The sequence below is a fragment of the Seriola lalandi genome, unplaced genomic scaffold (genome assembly GCF_002814215.2).
Source record: "Seriola lalandi dorsalis isolate HSWRI2012SDOR001 ecotype SW California unplaced genomic scaffold, Sedor1 jcf7180002054885, whole genome shotgun sequence".
NCBI classification, from domain to species: Eukaryota; Metazoa; Chordata; class Actinopteri; order Carangiformes; family Carangidae; genus Seriola; species Seriola lalandi.
The window spans coordinates 1,528,416-1,545,993 of record NW_019525437.1 but is presented as its reverse complement, the minus strand read 5'-3'; the positions used below and the strand labels follow the sequence as shown (position 1 = coordinate 1,545,993).

At 41.3% G+C, this 17,578-nt stretch overlaps 2 protein-coding genes across 5 annotated transcripts; one reads left to right on the top strand and one right to left on the bottom strand.

Moving 5' to 3' along the window:
• Positions 1-2,834: 2,834 nt before the first annotated feature.
• Positions 2,835-14,790, bottom strand: LOC111671612 (protein sel-1 homolog 3). 4 transcript variants are annotated; one of them, XM_023428740.2, is made up of 24 exons: positions 14,484-14,790; positions 12,779-13,304; positions 12,547-12,673; positions 11,974-12,095; positions 11,675-11,790; positions 11,334-11,383; positions 11,057-11,210; positions 10,849-10,987; positions 10,563-10,697; positions 10,268-10,473; positions 9,980-10,159; positions 7,610-7,732; positions 7,308-7,448; positions 7,117-7,179; positions 6,861-7,037; positions 6,638-6,765; positions 6,191-6,274; positions 6,003-6,090; positions 5,686-5,761; positions 5,478-5,596; positions 5,172-5,293; positions 3,996-4,110; positions 3,697-3,760; positions 2,835-3,499 (listed from the first exon to the last, which is right to left on the bottom strand). In XM_023428740.2, exons 1-24 carry the CDS (start codon positions 14,538-14,540, stop codon positions 3,252-3,254), a joined length of 3,360 nt encoding a protein of 1,119 aa, XP_023284508.1. In that variant the 5' UTR covers positions 14,541-14,790; the 3' UTR covers positions 2,835-3,251. The 4 variants fall into 4 exon arrangements, with proteins under 4 accessions (XP_023284508.1, XP_023284509.1, XP_087036155.1 ...); XM_023428741.2 differs by having other exon boundaries at positions 11,087-11,210; positions 14,484-14,786; XM_087180029.1 differs by having other exon boundaries at positions 12,779-13,008; positions 14,484-14,781.
• Positions 14,791-15,264: 474 nt separating this feature from the next.
• On the top strand, positions 15,265-16,434 carry psmb11b (proteasome 20S subunit beta 11b). Its single transcript, XM_023428839.2, has one exon. It carries the CDS (start codon positions 15,283-15,285, stop codon positions 16,426-16,428), a length of 1,146 nt encoding a protein of 381 aa, XP_023284607.1. The 5' UTR covers positions 15,265-15,282; the 3' UTR covers positions 16,429-16,434.
• The last annotated feature ends 1,144 nt before the right edge of the window (positions 16,435-17,578 follow it).

The following is a 17,578-nucleotide window of genomic DNA, read 5'->3' as shown; positions in this document are numbered from 1 at the left end:
TTTTTTTTTTTTATCCACGTATGGTAATCAAATATTCCAGAGGGTTCAGGGAGAGTTTAATGAACAAAATCAATTGAGCTATTCTGTCTGCATTGTAATACTGTTCAAGGGTCCACTAATGTGCTACAGTACAGTGCGACAATTCAAGGTCACATCAATCAGCGAGTTACCAACTCATTAGACAATCAAATGGAAATGACGACTGTCCACCACATAATTTAAAATCACTTGAATGACTGTTTCAAACTTCACTCTATAAGTTGAATCAATGGAAAAGAAAAGCTTTATCAGTAGAAGATTTTTAACACGTGGCAGAATTAAGATGCAGTTAGATTTTTCAGTACCACTTTACAATAAGACTGCCCTTATAAAAGATTCATAAATGGTTTATAATTATTAATTATTAATTTGTTGTTAACACTTTATAAATCATAAACATAAACAAGTTATAACACAGTTTTCATACATTGATGCAGGCTCACTATTTGGCAAGATCAAGTTAATGCTTACTACTCATTAATCTTATTAATGAGTTACTACCATTTATAACTGGTAAAAGGAGGCTTATTGTCACTCATTAATAAATGATGATGTGTTATACACTTTACAATAAGTGTCCCTTTTGCCAGTTATAAATGTTAGTAACTGATAAATAAGTGGTTGTAAAAATGAGGAACATGAAGATGGAGAATCAAGTGAGTGAACAACAGGCCACAGAGATGTGAACAGTGGGACAAAGAGAGTGAGCAGTTCACCAAGTAAGGGAAAGGCTACCAAAGAAAGATAAGTAACTAATGAGATATTTGATAAATGTGGGCTCACTTTTTGGCAAGCAACAGGTCACTGTTGCCCTTTTTATCTAATGTGATATAACAGCTTATAAATGATTTATAAAGTGTTAACAAGCTAATTAATAAACTAGTCATTTATAAAGCCTCTTATATATATTATATATAAGTCTCTTATTGTACAGTGGCACAGATTTTTGGACTCAGCTTTAAAACTGTGACTTGACTTAAAAAGTCCAATGCCATATTTATGGTCTGTAAATCAATTTAATATAGCAGTGAAATGATAAGAATGAATCAATAATAGTAGGAATGAGTAACAGTAATTCTGTGCAAGAGCAGATGTGAGGATCCAGCATATCTGTTCACTGTTCAATCTCAACCACAATTTTTGTTAGCAACTAAGATGGCTTGAAAAAAGTTTCATGAAAAATATCAACTGGTAAAAACACATAGCTTTCAGTAGATACTGTGTCAACTATGAGAGGGATTTCTATGAAATATCAGGTGCAGAAAGCCATGGTGTTTGTATCTGGTTTTACATAACACGACAAAAACAGCTAATTTAGACTGTTTATCTGATAAAAGTTAATGGTAGGGCGTGGAACAATCACACATAAAAAGTGGATGTTTTTCTTGTTCTTCCCACTCTGATGATATTACATGAATCTAGCATTAGTGCTACTGTGGAAATGCTAGCATGCTAACACTCTAAACCATTCTATGTGCTAAACGGATGGTAGAAATGGTGAATATAACATCTGCTAAGGATCAGCAAGTTAGCAACATCACTCTGAGCATGTTAGCATACTGAGATTAGCATTTAGCTCAAAACACCAGTGCCTGACAGAACTGCTAGCATTTTGCTGTGAACTGAAAAGTTTTGGTGCTGGAAATTCCCTTTATTTTATTTTGGGGTACTTCTCAAAGAGAAGGAGCATCAGCGTTAGTGTACAATTTCACTGGCAAACTTTTCACGCAGATTATAGTATCTAAAATGTATATTTCCTTTTCAAAGTTGAAAATCAGTGTGAAGTCATGCTAAGCTGATATATAGGCTGTTTTTCTTTAGAGTATCACTCATGATGGTCATGGTAAACAAAAAAAACCCTAGCACATAAACTGCAGAAAACAGATTACTGCAGTGCATGTCTAACAGTATGCAATGTTTTTGTTTTGGCGGCCTGTCTCTTTAAAGACAGAGACAGGTACAGAGACAGACGACATAAGGGACAGAGATAGAAGAAGGAAGAGGGAGATCATTAGTCCATCCCCAAATTATACATAGTCTTCAATTTAAACTGAAGGAGCTCCACATGGTGTTGTTTACACTGTGAAACTCCTTATTTAACTAATGACAGCTCCATGAATTCCAGGCAACAACACTCACTGCTATAAACTGCACATCATCACAACAGTCACCCAGCGCTGTAAATAACTGTTAAGAGCTGAGTAACATTGCCTATTTCTCATATTTGCTGGCAGCCATAGAAACAAAATCCCTCAAAGGTATTGCCCATTATGTTATCTTTATGAACACAGTACCAACAGCACCACACAGAGGCATGCCCCAACAAAGACTCTAAAGGTGTGTTTGAGGTGTCTTCCATTGCTCTAGTAACTTATCCCTTAAAGCCAAACCTCTTCTTGTCTCCCACAACGATGGCTAAAACTGATAATGTCTTATCTGATGTATTGACCAGCAGCACCTGCACAGCCAGAGACTAAATCAATAACTTCTTAAATTCCATTGTTCTGGCCTTGGACAAAATGTCCAAGTGCCCGGCACGCTGTCGTTGCATGTCCAGTCTCCGGTGAGGCAGTTATCATCAACACATCACTGATAGGGCTGGGAACAAGCTTTAATAGCTGACCTATTAGATCACAGCTTCCGGCATAAGATCTACCACACATCCATAACTAAGGTTGAATCTCCCTGCTTTTAAATGCACAGCCTTCAGAGTTTTTCTCCGTCAGTTATAACAGCCCTACATGATTGAAAATGACTGATATCACTATGAATAAACTAAAATGACTAATGACTGATATATTCAGCTTAGTAATATTTTTATTGGACTTACACATTGCTTAACAGACACTTCACTCTTCTACATAACAGACACTTAACTCTTCTTTCTTGGCACCTCATCCCCAAGACAATGGAAGCTGCTGTTTGGATTCAACACTAATTAAATGAACTGCATGATAATTATTTTATTTTCCACAAACAAAACATTTGAAAATGGTTACTAAGGAAACATTGTCAAAACTCTGATAAAGCAGCACACTCTTGTCCTGATGAGCACTGCTCTCCTTCCTGTCTTAAAATGAGTCACATGCCTCCGACACACAAATATGTCACATGAGTACTGCTTTAACTCATCTGCTAAATGTATGCTTTTACAGTATGTACTGTCTGGGGCTTTTACTGTGGCTATTGGATCACTCTGCTGGTATTGTATGTCATAGGAGATGATAGAGGAATGTGGTCCAGAAAGCAAACAGGCACACACCCGACAGTGTCACAGCCAAATCACTGGTCTGCCTGAGCCACCGCTCGCCATTCAGTATAGTAAGCCATAGATTCCCTGCCACTCTGTAGGTTCGTCCCATGATGCCATCTTGCTGTCTATTCAAGTTGACAGCATCTTGGCTGACAAATGACGTCCTTGCCCTCACTTCAACCGCACGGCGTCTGGGAGCCCTTTGTTCTGTGTTCATTTGCAGATAAGAAGGATGGAAATAGGTAAGGACACTTTTCATGGTAAACAAACACAATTACATTATATATTTTCTTTTGATGCATAAGTCAGTACCAGAGGTAGGAAACCAATATGTGGGGAAATTGTACCATCTTGTGGCAAATACATGTATGTGGGTGCAGTTTTGAGAAGCACTCATTACTTACCAAGACAGCTCTGAAATGGCACAGTGACAATAAGGACACAGACAGAAAGAAGAGATGCATATACCTATAGAGAAATAAGAACCATGATTTAAATAATTTGTGTATTTTCCTTCTCAAAATAGCAGCCTATAGTGGCTTTAATGTCTTATTCATGATGAAAGTCCGATTTGCATTTTCAGATATTTCAATAATTAAAGGAAGATCAAATTATCAAAGGAGGACAATATATTGTAGGAGGACAGCTTGCAGTGTATTGAATTTTTCCCTTATACAGTAGGAGCTGATTGTCTTGTGCTTACCAAGAGGAGCTGTGCACCGTTCTGAGTCATCCTCCTCAAGGCTTTTCCCATCTGGACTCCGAGCAGAGCTAAAGAACAGGGTGTTACTGCGTCTTCAGACTCAGTCTCCACACATCTGAGGAGAAGAAATAATGGAAAAAATGAAAAATGTGTTGCATATGATGCTGAAATAACAGTGGAAGCATTTTACTGAGAGGTTAATGAGAAAGCGCAAGAGCAGACTTCAGGGTCCAGAATACATGTATTTAGCAATAAAAACAGCTAACGTTAGCTAGAACTGACGTTTCCTTGAAGGACTGTGACATTTTGAGTTGAAGACAAGACTTACATCATGTCTGTACCTACAGTAAATAAGAAGCTACAGCTAGCAGCCGGCTAGCTTAGCTTAGCAAAGAACAGGTAGCTGGCTCTCTCCAAAAGGTAACAAAGTACTGCTATCAGTATCTCTAAATCTCACAAATAACACATTATGTATTGGTTACTTGGTTTATTCTATACAAAGGCCAAAACAGCAGGCTAGCATTTTCCACCTTTCTAGTCTTTGTACAAAGCTAAGCTAACCAGCTGCTGGTTGTGCCTTAATGGATAACCATGAGAGTGGTATCAATCTTCTCATCTAACTCTCAGACAGAAAGCAAATAAGTGAAAGGATGATTTCAATGAGCAGACTTGGGCCTTGATGTATTTAGCAATAACATTAGCTAGAACTGAATGTCACTTGAAGGACTATGATATGATTTGCTTTCTTGCCAGGAGTTAGCAGAGAAGACTTACTTTGTAGTGTACTGTAAATATGAAGCTAGAGCCAGCAGCCAGTTAGCTTAGCTTAGGACAAAAACTGGAAACAGGGGCAAACAGGTAGCCTGGCTCTGCCCAAAACGCAAACAACGTCCAGCTACCAGCATTTGTAAATCTTTCAAATAACACATTTTGCCTTTTTTTCCCATTATGCCAGGCTAACTTTTTCCACCTGCTAGTATTTCCCAAAATGTCAAACTATTCCTTGAAAACAAAGCTTCCTAAAGCATCTACATTGTATCAAATATCAAACCATCACACTGTTAAAATAAAAGAAGCACATCATATGATATCATATGAAAGAGCCTTGGATTGCTGCATATGTTCCAACATTTATCACAAGTAATATTGTGGCAGTTTATGAACTTAACAAAGCACCTTTTTAGCATCTTCTCCACCACAGCGTCCTTCTGATCATGATGTGACACGTTAAACAGTCCACGGACACTCAGTGGAAGAACGTGCCCCTGTTGAACCAAAACGACCAGGTTGTACATTCCCTGTGGATCGGTGTGAAAATAAAATAATAACAGGAGGCTGGTGGGTTATTCACCGAGAAAGACTTAGAAATAATAACACTGTATTATTCTGTTTGTTGTTTTTATTGCGGTGGGCCTGAGCCTGTGGAAGTTTAATTAAGTTTATCATTGGGTGATGAGATTACAGCCCAAGTAAATCTGTCACCTGAGGACTGCCCGCTAGAGCTGCTCTGCTATACATCGATACAGCCTGACCAACCAAGGATAATGAGTCTTCTTGCATGCTGGAGGAATAGTAGTAGTAGTCTCCCATTTTCAGCAGAGCTATAAAAGAAGATAAATACTTTCTGTTTATTGATCAGAGTGACAGGGGGAGGAAGAGGTTAAACTGAAATGAAATGAAGGGAACTCACCGGACTGATGGGGATCATAGTTTAATATAGAGTAGTTATGATATCTCCACTGACAATCATAACTGAGATTCAGCTCCTGCATTGGAAAATGATTGCAGTGTGTGAGAGAGAGCGCAGCAATGTTATGTTATCTGCTGCTAATAATTTCCCTGCGGCTTCGTTTTCTTCTTTTAGTGTGTGACTGGAATAATGCTCTTCAGACCTTCAATTATATGACATTGATTTCAGAGTTGTGCTTAAATTCCCAGTTGAAAGAACAGGCAGCATTTTTTGCTTAAGGGGAACACACAAAGGGTTAACACCAGAAAACAACATACATGTACTTCACACAGGTGCGCAGCATTGCTCTGGGCCAAACCCAGACCGGTTTCAGCTGCCAAAACATACTTCACAAACGCTTCCTGCCTGTTGGCAACACAATAAAACACGTGTGGACAAATAGTAAAGAGCAGTGAAAATGATTAAATGAGGACAATTGAAAAGTAATTGAAATTAATGTCCCTACCAAGAACCCTGGAGGTAGGCCTGGAGAGCCTCTCTGATCATAAATCCAAGGTGTCCGTTCTGTTCACAGACCTTTTTTAGCATTCTGCACGGAGGGTAAAGGATGGGTGATGAATTATGGAATATAATTTACACCACATAAACAGAAAATATTTCAATATGATCTAAAAATAGTTTCTGATTTGTTGAGGTCATTCTAAAAAAAGCCTCCACAGCTGCAGCAGGAGCTTCTTTAAATTCATAAGATACCAGGGGAGCACTGGTAAGCAGAATCACTCCATGCCAGACAATAACGTGGTGACAGTTGCTCTTATTTTTAGATATGCAAATACTAGGTGCTGACCTTGAATTAGCCACTGTCATTGAAATTAGTTGCCACTGAGCTGCAGGCTACAGTGCAACAGCCCATAACAAAGCTTTCTTCACCAAGCTAATGAAAGCCTCTTACATCACAGCCCTCTCCACATCCTGAGACACCCCTTTCAGGCTTCCTGTCGAAAGGTACCAGGCAGCCTCCACTGATGCAGCCACATGACCGAAGCGAGATGCGTTCAGAAACTGCTGGAATGCAGCCATCTGTGGGTCATATAGAAAATATATCAATTTATAGATTAATCAATCAAAACATATCAGTCACGAAACTAGATTATGACAAGGTGTCAGACTCAGACCTCGTTCCGCTGTGGGTTGTGTGGGTTTTTCCCGCCGAGATGATAAACTCCCAGATTAAACATGCCATCATCGCTCCCATTTAGCGCAGCTTGCTCAAAGTATTTCACTGCATTTCTGTGGTCGTTCAGTACAATCCCATGGTACCAGCCCAAACCATTCAAGGCATTAATTGAGCCCTAAAGCGAGGAAAGAGACACTGGTATTCATAGTGAGGGCTCATCCTGTAAACACATAGATTGATTACTACACACGTACCATCGCTGCAGCTTTCTTCAGCAGCTGAAAACCTCGGGTGAAGTTTCTTTTCACTCCCTCACCCTGAAGGAATCAACATCAGTCAGTGAATCAATAACTGTCATAACACAGACACAGACACACACACAAACACACACACACACAAAGCCTTCAATCCAATCATAGAATAAAATTTTATAATGTTATAGCACCTTCATCAGTAGGATGGAGTAGTCGTACATCGCTGAGGGATCCTTCATTTGCATAGCACTTCTCTCAAACCACTTCAGTGCACTCACTATGTCTTTTGAGACTCCATTTTGTCCCCAGTAAAGCATTAATCCCAGGCGTCTCTAAAGATAATAGAGTTTTTGTTCATCTTAAAACAGACACTGTCTACAGACCACAAAGGAGAAATAACAGTTGGCTTTCCTTGGTTTTTATACAAACACATTCATATACTCTTTATTTGTGTGTTTCATCTTTACAGAAAGTGAAAATATACCACACATACCTGAGATTCTGCGTCTCCCCTCTCTGCTTGGAGTTTCAGATAGTGAAAGACGTCACTGCTCTCATGTGTCAGGCTGTTTAAATCCTCCTGGTTGCTTAGATAGATGTGTTCAGGTGTGTATTGCTGCAGAAAAGACAAACAGAAGCACCGCTGCTGTTAAACTGTATGTAACACTGCTCCTTCTACTGCTCCACTAATACAACTGCTGCTGGTATCACTAGTGCTATTACAACCAAGCAACTGTTCCATCTCCAGCCTCTCTCTCCAGTCTCACAAAAACTTGCTTGACCCTTTCCATCTGTCACTGATGCAGAAACATTGTTTTCTTTAAACCCCTGAAAACTTGGTATACAGAGTTTCTCAATAAATATTCATGGCTTTAGAGAGTTAGGTTTTATCTATTCAAACTTTAAAACTCAAAATCTCAACTAACCCTGCTTCATCAGGACTGTGTGGGTGTGGTATGTAAACATCAACAACACCATGATTGTCATCAGACTGTGATTCAATTTAACTAAATCCTGTTATTTCAACTGAGTCCAGCCCAGATCAGACCAGCTCAGATACTCAACAGAGGCAGAAATCTCTCATGTGAAACAACCAAAACCGTTCTCACTTTGGCAGAACATTCTGTGGTCTTGTAGGACTCCGGTGCTTATAGAAAGAAGATGATAAAATGGCTTTTCAGGGCCTTAACTTCAGATTGGCTCCAGATGGATCGTTCTGCTGTCATCTACTCTAGCCGTCAGAAAGTTTCCAAGTTGGTCAAAATGCCACAGCGAGAATTTCCAGGAATAAACTTGACCACAACTGTTTTCTCGGTGCATTGGCTGCATATTGAAGCTGGAACAAAGAGGTCTGTCTGTTGTCCTCATGACCGGCTATTCATTAGGTGCAGCTTATTTGAATATTCTAAGAATAAATATGAAGTAGAATTTTTATAGCGGGGTTTTTATCTTTAGAGTGCTCTCCCTCTTTACATCAGGGCAGCTTCCTCATTCACATTTCTAAATTGAGATGTAAGACCCAATTATTCTCACTGTACGACTCTGATCCAACTGGCTAACAAACACTATTCATCACATTTTGGAGACGGCCACCTTTGTATCACTGTTGTCACGTGTGTGCAGTGTGTGTTTGTATGTGTGCCTATGTGCATCTTGAAGTCTATGTGTTACCCTTATGTCTGTTTATGCTGTTTGTGCTCTACACTAGTGTATATATTTTCACCATCTGATAAACATGAAACTCACCTTCTAGACCAAGAATTAAAAGAGAGAATGTTTAATTCAACTACCAGCACCTTGAAAACTCAATAATTAACATACTGCATCCTGTTTCCTTTTACTGAACATGATTAATGCTGCATTCACTCGGATGGTCCCATTTCCCATCTCTGGTGTGTTCATGTGCTTTTAAGTCAGAAGGTGTGCTCTGTTTTATTGCTCAGAGCATTAAATCAACACGTTGACAGTTGTTTCCAGTATTTGTGTTGCTGCTAATAATTCTAACTGATGTAGCTCACTCTATGTGGACATCAACTAACAGGTACAACATGGAGATAGAGCTCCCAGAGCTAATCAGAAGGTCAGTGATTTGATTCCTATAGCTCCTCCAGTCCGCATGTTGGAGTGTCCTTGGGCAAGATACTCAACCCCAAATTGGCCCTCACATATTGTTAGTGTGTGAGTGTGTGTGATAGGAATGTAGAAAGTGTGCTGTGTGAATGTGGCTTTGACTGTAAAGCACTTTGAGTGGTCAACAAGGCTAGAAAAGCGCTTTATAAGTGCAGTCCACTTACCATTTTATTCATTTCTTTACAAATGAAATGCTAACAAAACTTGATATGCAATACACGAATTTGCACCATTAATCTAAAGTTTGTCATCATCAACCAAACATTTACTTTCATCTGCCATGTTTCTGCGTATATGACGTCAACAACGCTGCAAGTCGTCTACCAAAATTTTCAAGCTAGTTTTCCCGATTATTCCAATGCCGCATGAACACATCGTCAGTCTAACCATGCTAGCAGCTCTGTGAGGCTGCACTTTGACACAGCAGTAGAGCTAAGTGCTACTTTGGCATGCTAATGTACCCACACTGACAAAGCTAACATGCTAATGCTAATCTCAGTTTAGTGTGTTAGCATGGTATTTTGCTAATTAGCACAAAACACAAAGTACAGCTAAGGCCGATGATGATGATGTCATTAGTCTTGCAGGTATCTGGTTATAAACTACAGTATAGAGACAAACAGAATTTTTTTTTCTGTACAGACACTTGGACCGCAGTGGTGGACTGACCATGCTGCTAGCATGGCTAAAAATCATAATACATTTTTCAGTGAGTTCAGTCATTTAAACATACCTCAGTGTCATGTATGTTGGAACTGTCAGTGCTGCTCTGGGCCGCAGCATTAGAATAGTAGCTGTAAGCCATGTCCAGGTCTTTAGGGAAGCCATCAATTCCTTGTGTGTGTTTGTACCCTGCATGCATCAGGGCAAAACGGTCATCGCCTGATGCACCAATCAAACTATAGACATGGGCCTGAAGCACACAGGAGTCAGTATCATCAGCCGTGGTTACAGAAACAACATTCATGTAGAGACTGTAGAGATAAAGCAGCAGTTACGTTCAGAGGAAAGTGTTGACTACCTGCTGCTGATCGACTGTGTGTCCCAGGCCAGAGAGGAGGACAGAGGCCAGCAACAGAGACGCTTTGTGATTTCCAAAGCAGGAGGACACTTGTAGCAGAGACATTGATTGGGATGTGACTTTAATTTGCTCCTGATCCACAGGGAACATTGTAGCAACTGCCTCCTGAAACAAAGCAGTCCTGAGCTGCTTGATGCTCAAAGATCCTACAGAGAAGGAGATGTATCAATCATCCCTTGTACATACAGAAAGAGCTGATAAGCACGGCAAACTATTTAAAACACCTGCCTCCTACCTCCTTCCTCTTCTTTTTTTTGCAGGAGATGGAAGAGGGAGCTGTGTTTAAGTGGTGTCTCCCAGCTCCATGTTTGTGTGCAGATTTTTTCACCAAACTGACCCCACAGTCTTATGAAGTGAGGCTTACAGACATCTGGAATATATCACAACAGACAGTCTGTCAACATTGATCTTCCATACTGAATAAGTGTGCAGTCATTTTATTGACACCCCATATATTAGATCTATATGAGGTTGCTGCCTGTAGAGCAGGCTTTAAAGGACTTGTCAGAATAATGTTTCACCTTTGCTGATTGTTGACAAGAGGTGACGCTCAGTTACTTCTCTCAGAAAAGCTTTTGTAAACCTTTTTATTTCCTGACACTCGCGATGAGTCTTATCCAGTTCCTGTAATGTTGCCTCGGGGTTGAGGTGAGTTTTTATCTGTAATATGAATAACATTTCATTTCACACTGGGGTTGACAGCAATAAATCCAAACAATGGTGTCTGACCTGTGTCTTGTTAGAGAGCAGGAACTTCACCTCTTCAGTTCCTAAACGATAGTATTTGATAGGCCCATAATACCCGTGGATCCCTGGCATGTATTTGCTTCCTCCAATCACAAAGTATCCATCAGTGTCATCATAATAGATGCTGTCCTGAAATCTGTAAGATATTCATCATGACTCCGTGCACGTATCAGTCATCCCTGTTCTATTTGTGCTTTGTTTTGCTTATTTCACAGATAAATGGCATGAATCTTAAAACAGAATCCATGACATGTCTTACTCGTATTCATATCTGCGGGTTTCATCATCCCACGTTGTATACAACAGCACCTGAAAATCAGACATAATAATGCATGAGCGCTCCACGCTCAGAAAAAAACCTGCTCAGCTGTGAACCACTCCAAATTGCGGTACATGCCGAAATTGCCTGGAGTTTCCCAGCTGGAGAGGCACCACAGTTCAGGATCTTACAGCTGTTCAAAAAGGAAATCAAACACTGCAAAGCCACAGCACCAAATGAAACTCAGAAGAGAGAGGATGACTATAAGACGTTGCCCCGAGCCACATTTTAATTTCTGCTCCTTATCCCCCCACACAGAGGTGCACACTGAGGTTCCATACCTTTGAGTCTCGTATGTAGCAGTCTAATCTAATCCATTTCCACAGAGGCAACGCTACGCGGGCTTGGAAAGCTTCATCTTCTCCTGTTGTCACACGTGCCTGAATTATGACGTCCCCTACACAGGAGATATGACAGTCATATATTTCACCACAGGAGATCCAAAGCTCTTTATTAATACATAACAAAGTCTGTTCCACCGTCTCACAAAACACACATCATCACTTACAATCACCCCGTGATACCTCAATCCAATCCCCTGAACCGGTATCAGGTGTGCTCACAAGCTGCTGTGACCCACCTGTGTCTGTGAGCTGCATCAGAACAGAGTCGAATGCATTTTTCCTATCGAGGTGATGGATGATCCCACAGAGCTTCCTCTGACAGCGTTCCAGTAGGTAGATCCACACAGATAAGGCGACGCTGAAAACACAGCAACCAAACACGATTTGACAAATCATTTCCTTGGTCACTGAAGCGTAGGGTTTGAGTTTAAAACGCTAAAAATGACTGACCTCACTGTTTTTCATTGACCGTAAATAAAAAGCTTATATGCTCTAGTGAAGAGGCTTCATGATGCTTGTCAAGCCATTTAAATTGACAGTGAAAGTTAAACTAAAAGTGGAGTGTGATGTGACAGCTGCCAGTGCTGGAAAGGAAACAATCGCTGACCTGTGGCCTTTCAATCTGCTGATACCAACACAAAGCACCGACATTATGTACTGTACATTTCAGGCAGTATAATCACATGTAACATCTAAAAATCCTGCTTTTCTGAACTATTTGACACATTTGGAAAACCCTGCCGGAGATTTTTGCATGCTGTGTGGTTGAAACTAAATGAGAAGTCAGTGTGTGAAGTGTGAAGTCCAACCTGGGCTGTGTCACAGCATGAAGACGGACTCTCTCCAGGCCTCCGTCCATGAAAGGCTGGAACCTGCGCACAACTCCAAAGTGCTCACCAGTACTTGCCAAAGGGAACTTCAGTACATCTATTACATCTGTGAACAAGCAAAACATTACACACACAAACATTTCCATGTTTCCTTCAAAAGTTTTGGTGATGAAAATGGACCAAATAAGAAAGATGTGATTAAAGGTCTGACCTGACTCATGTGGACACTGACTGATTCTGTCTTTGGATACCTGCCACACCAGGTGGGCAGACCATGAAGGGCACTCAGTGTGAGGCTTAGTTGGACGCTGTGAGGGTGGTGTTACCTGCAGCACTTTATAAATCTTCAACATGGAGCCATGGTATGTCCCGGGTTCGCGGATGTCTTTAAGATGGTGCAGCCAAGCACGAACTGTCACATTTTCAGCCTCCAAATCATTCCTGTTGAAAAAGTCGTGTTGATATAAAATGGACGGAGGCAATCTGAGCATCACCTGGTGGATCCTGAGGACTCGGGGTGTGCTGCTGATCCATTTCCTCCTGAAGACCAATAAATCTGTCTTCCTTAATGTGGATGCCACCACTTCCACTGCGAGCTGACATGGCCGGGAGCACTGATACCGCACACGGACCGCTGAGCCATCTACCACTTTGTCAGGGGCTGAGTCAAACCCTATGAAATTGTCATGCAGGCTCTCAGCACTCTGGGAGGAACTGGCTTGTAACACACACTCTCCCTGGGTGGAGTAAAAGATATGTGAATAAAATGAAGTGCATATATAAATAAACAGGCAGCAGTCTTTACATTGAAACTAATGAGAGAGGAAACATGAAGATGTTTGACAGAGAACAGATTTTTAATCTGATGTTCACTTGCTTAAACCTGCACGGGCCTGCTGGAGGACTGATGTGTGTTTGTTACAAATCCTATTAGCTGCTGCCATAAAATTAATTACAAGTAGGTGGTTGAAACCCGACTCTCCAACATACAACATTTGGATCCAAAAAGTATCTAACTGCTCAAGATGGAGGATATAACATATGCATTAAGGCTTAATAAAACATATAAAAGGATGGAGTCCTGTAATTCACTATTAATGCAGTGAAGTTATTCATTCTATGCTGTATTCTATGTAATCCATCAGTATCCTCTCCCCACTATACACCTGCCCTCCCCCACCTTTCTTTTTTTGTTGTCTTATGCACACAACATTGACATTTCATCACCTTTTTTAATTGAAATTGTGAACGCCTTAGCAACGGTTGCCATTTTGTTGCAAATAAAGAACAATGTTAGCAACATTAGCCACCTCATACATTACTCTCCCCTATGCTCTCGTTGGTTTCCAGTATCCGTCTCTTTAGCAGCTAAACTCGAAACTCTTAACTCTGTGTTCACCAGCTAACTGCTAACTCTGTGTGTGTGCTGGTTGGTGCTGTGCAGGCAGTGTGCAATCGGTTTATAAGGCTTTCTTCACAATAAAGTTGCTGTGCGAGCAGGTTTATGAGCTGAAACCCACCATACAGCTCCATAGAGCTGGAAGCTGTAGATCCCAGTGATATCTGAGAGGGGCATGTGAGCCCCCTTTCACATTGTTGTAAAAATATAGATTATAGCTGCTTTAAACAATAAATAAGAATAATAATATAAATGAATGGGCAAGTTACACATTCAACAATGGACACAGTAAGTTAAGTTTTTCCTTTATTAGTCCCACAGTGGGGAAATTTGCAATGTCACAGCAGCAAAATGACAGTACAAAGAAAGAAAAACTGCAAAATGACAGTATCAAGTACTTCGAAAAGATAAATAATACAATAATATAACATACAATTAGATATTTAAATATAACAAAAAATTGCAGCAGATAAGTGATATCGCAGGTGTAATAGTAAGTGTAATAGAGTTCTCTTACCATTATAACAGCAGCAGTGAGGACATATCCAAAAATGATGGCGTGGGACACAGTCATTCTGAGATTTGAAACATAAAAACAAATGTGCAATCCCCAAGTTTACCTCTAATCCAGCAGATGAATAAATAAAGTTATGTGTGAAACAGTATTGGCTCTCTCAGTGTTGGACTCCTCGTAGCACCGTGTCAAAACAGGTGGCGGCTGTGTGAGCATACACCCTGTGAGACGCAGGATTACCTGATATTCCGGTGCTGCAGGTTAGACTATTTATTGCCATTAAAGGGCCACCTACGGCACAGCACCTGAACGGCTCGGTTAAATGTTCTCTGCTGTTTGACCAAAATGTTGTTTGAATCATTTTTATGTCTGATTTTGTTGGGGAACTTTCCATGGGAGTGATGCATCAAAGCGCAGAGTCTAACTTCATTTGATGTGCTCTACCCAAGGCTTTGCTGTTACCCTGCGTCCTCTTTGGCCTATGCCCACACAAGACTTTGAAGAAATCTGATCTGAAAAACAACCTGATAGCGCAGTCAAAATTAATTACCCAAGCGCTGCTGAAAGTTTATGCTTCAAAGTCATGGGAGTGAGGCATCAGTAAGTGATGCTGATGGGCTGTTTTAGATGACCACATGTAGATGAACGTGGTCTCCTCTATATAAAGGGTGACTGCTGCTTTAATACACATGAACTACAACTCCAGATGAGATACTAAGCTTTGGAAGATAATTAATAAGAATATTTTTGAACTTGAACTTGATTCAAGAGATTTTCTTTGGAAAAAATAATAATAATTTCAATGGCTTTACAAGACCTTTGCAATTTCCAGGACATCTGTCTGGATGATGTAACCACAGAAAGTTCTTCAGTGCCTTTTAAAAAAACGGGATGTAACTATGTGAGAGCTTTGCCCTTTAGAAATAGCACAAGTCTGTTTAATTTTTATGTACCTGTAGCAGAGTACCTTGATGAAAGTCCGATACAGTTTGGACAAATCAGCACCATCCAGAGCTCCAGCGCTCTCTCATTTGGGGACTCCTTCCTGCCATGCCTCTCTTTACCCATAAGTCCTCCTCACGCTTCCTCCCAGCCTGTCCCTCTACCTTTTCCCCTTTCTCATGGAACCACCACCCTGGCTTTCATGTTTCAGGGCGGCGTGTTGGCTGCAGCGGACACTCGCTCCAGTTGCTCCGGACTTGTGGCATGCCCAGCCTCCCAGAAGATCCTGCCCATTCACAGTCACCTGGTGGGCACCACCTCGGGTACCTCAGCCGACTGCGCCCTCTGGAAACGGATTCTGTCTCGGGAACTGCGGCTTTACCAGCTCCGCCACGGCCGAAGGTTGTCCACAAGTGGAGCCGCCAAACTGCTTTCACACATGCTTCACCCGTTTAAAGGCACTGAGCTGTGTGTGGCTGCCACCTTGTGCGGGTGGGATGGAGGAGAGGTAGATGGAGGCCGTGACGATGGAGGAACAAAGTCTGATCCTGGTGGTTGCACAGAAACAACAAAGAAACTGGAGAAATCCACTAGTGTTGAAAAGGTTCCTCTGACAAAGCCAAAGACTCAGAGCTCTGCCTCAACTCTTGGTCAACAGCGATCCACCAGGAAGAGAATCAGTCCGTGTGGACCCAGCCTGTTTTATGTGTGCAGTGACGGCACCCGCCTGCAGGGGACGCTCTTCTCCGTGGGCTCGGGATCCCCTTATGCTTACTCAATTTTGGACCAAGGAGTTAAATGGGAACTGACAGTGGATGAGGCCACATCAATAGCCAGAGAGGCAGTGTACAGAGCCACACGCAGGGACGCATACTCAGGAAACCATGTGGACGTCTATCACGTCTCCTCAAAGGGATGGACTCGCAGGAACAGAGAGGATCTGAAGGAGGAATATTACAGAGAGAAGGAAAGACAAGAGAGGAGGATGAGACAGGACGTGACTTAGACTGAGTAAAGACATGAAACAAACAGAAATGGCATGAGAAAAGAAAGGCAAACATCAGGGAGTATTTTGAAGAGACGTGATGGCATCTTTGCAGCAGATACTAAATTAATGAACAGGACAGGCAGTTGCATCCTCCAGGCTATTTCTCAAATGATTTGGGCATGCATCTCGTTCTCTCTAATAAACAGCTGATGTTTTGTTTGTGCTGATGATAAAATGTATTCTAACAACGCGCTTCTGGCTGGCATTTTGATTTAGACGTCAAAAACCTTATGAATCATTTCCAGTATAATAGACAGTGTCTAGCTGGTCCTGCTTGTGTTTGAACCACACAAGCAGAAGGGAGCAGTTAAAAAGGAGCACAGTGAGTAGTCCAGAAAATCTAACTGTCTTGAGGCTCAAGGTCATAATGTATTGCTGTATATAAGTGAACACATTTAGCCGCGGCAAACTGATTTGTGTCTGCTGTCAGGACACCTCTGAAGTTTCTCGGACACGTCAGTAAATTAATGAACACATGAAATTTTTGCTGAACTTGCTTGTTCATTCTGTTTGAGCGGTGAGGTCGTAAATTAAGCATACGAGTAATTATTCAAGTGACAATGACTCTGCAAAGGAATTTAGGGCGAAAGGTCCGGAGCTGCTCACCCTCATCCAGCTCTGCACCGTTCAGCCCTGACTTCTCATATCTGAGTGAAGGGGGACACAATTGTTGGTTAAAGGTTTCACACTCAATGCAGTCCATCATATGGGAGCAGTTAAATAGCATATGGATTATGCTACATGTCAAAATGTTGGAGCAGTGCTTAATGTTGTGTTTTTACATGCTGATTTAATGAGCTTATTTTTGCAGTATACTCTATGTGACTGAGTTTGTAATGGCTAATGTGTGGGTGTGTGCAGTGAGCTTGTCTATGTGTTAATAACTGCAAGAAATAAATTACAGGCAGGGTTGCATGACGACGCTCAGCACGTCTCCAGTGCAACATCAGAGTGTCTTCTCAAACCTAAACTAGTAGCTACTGTAGTGAGCTGAGTGTCTGCAGCCGGGAGAGGAAGAGGGGAAAGCCTCCCTCAATCCCCGACCTCATCCATAATTCCCATCGTCAGAAGTTCATTAATGACAGAATTACTGAGCGAGCGAAAAAAC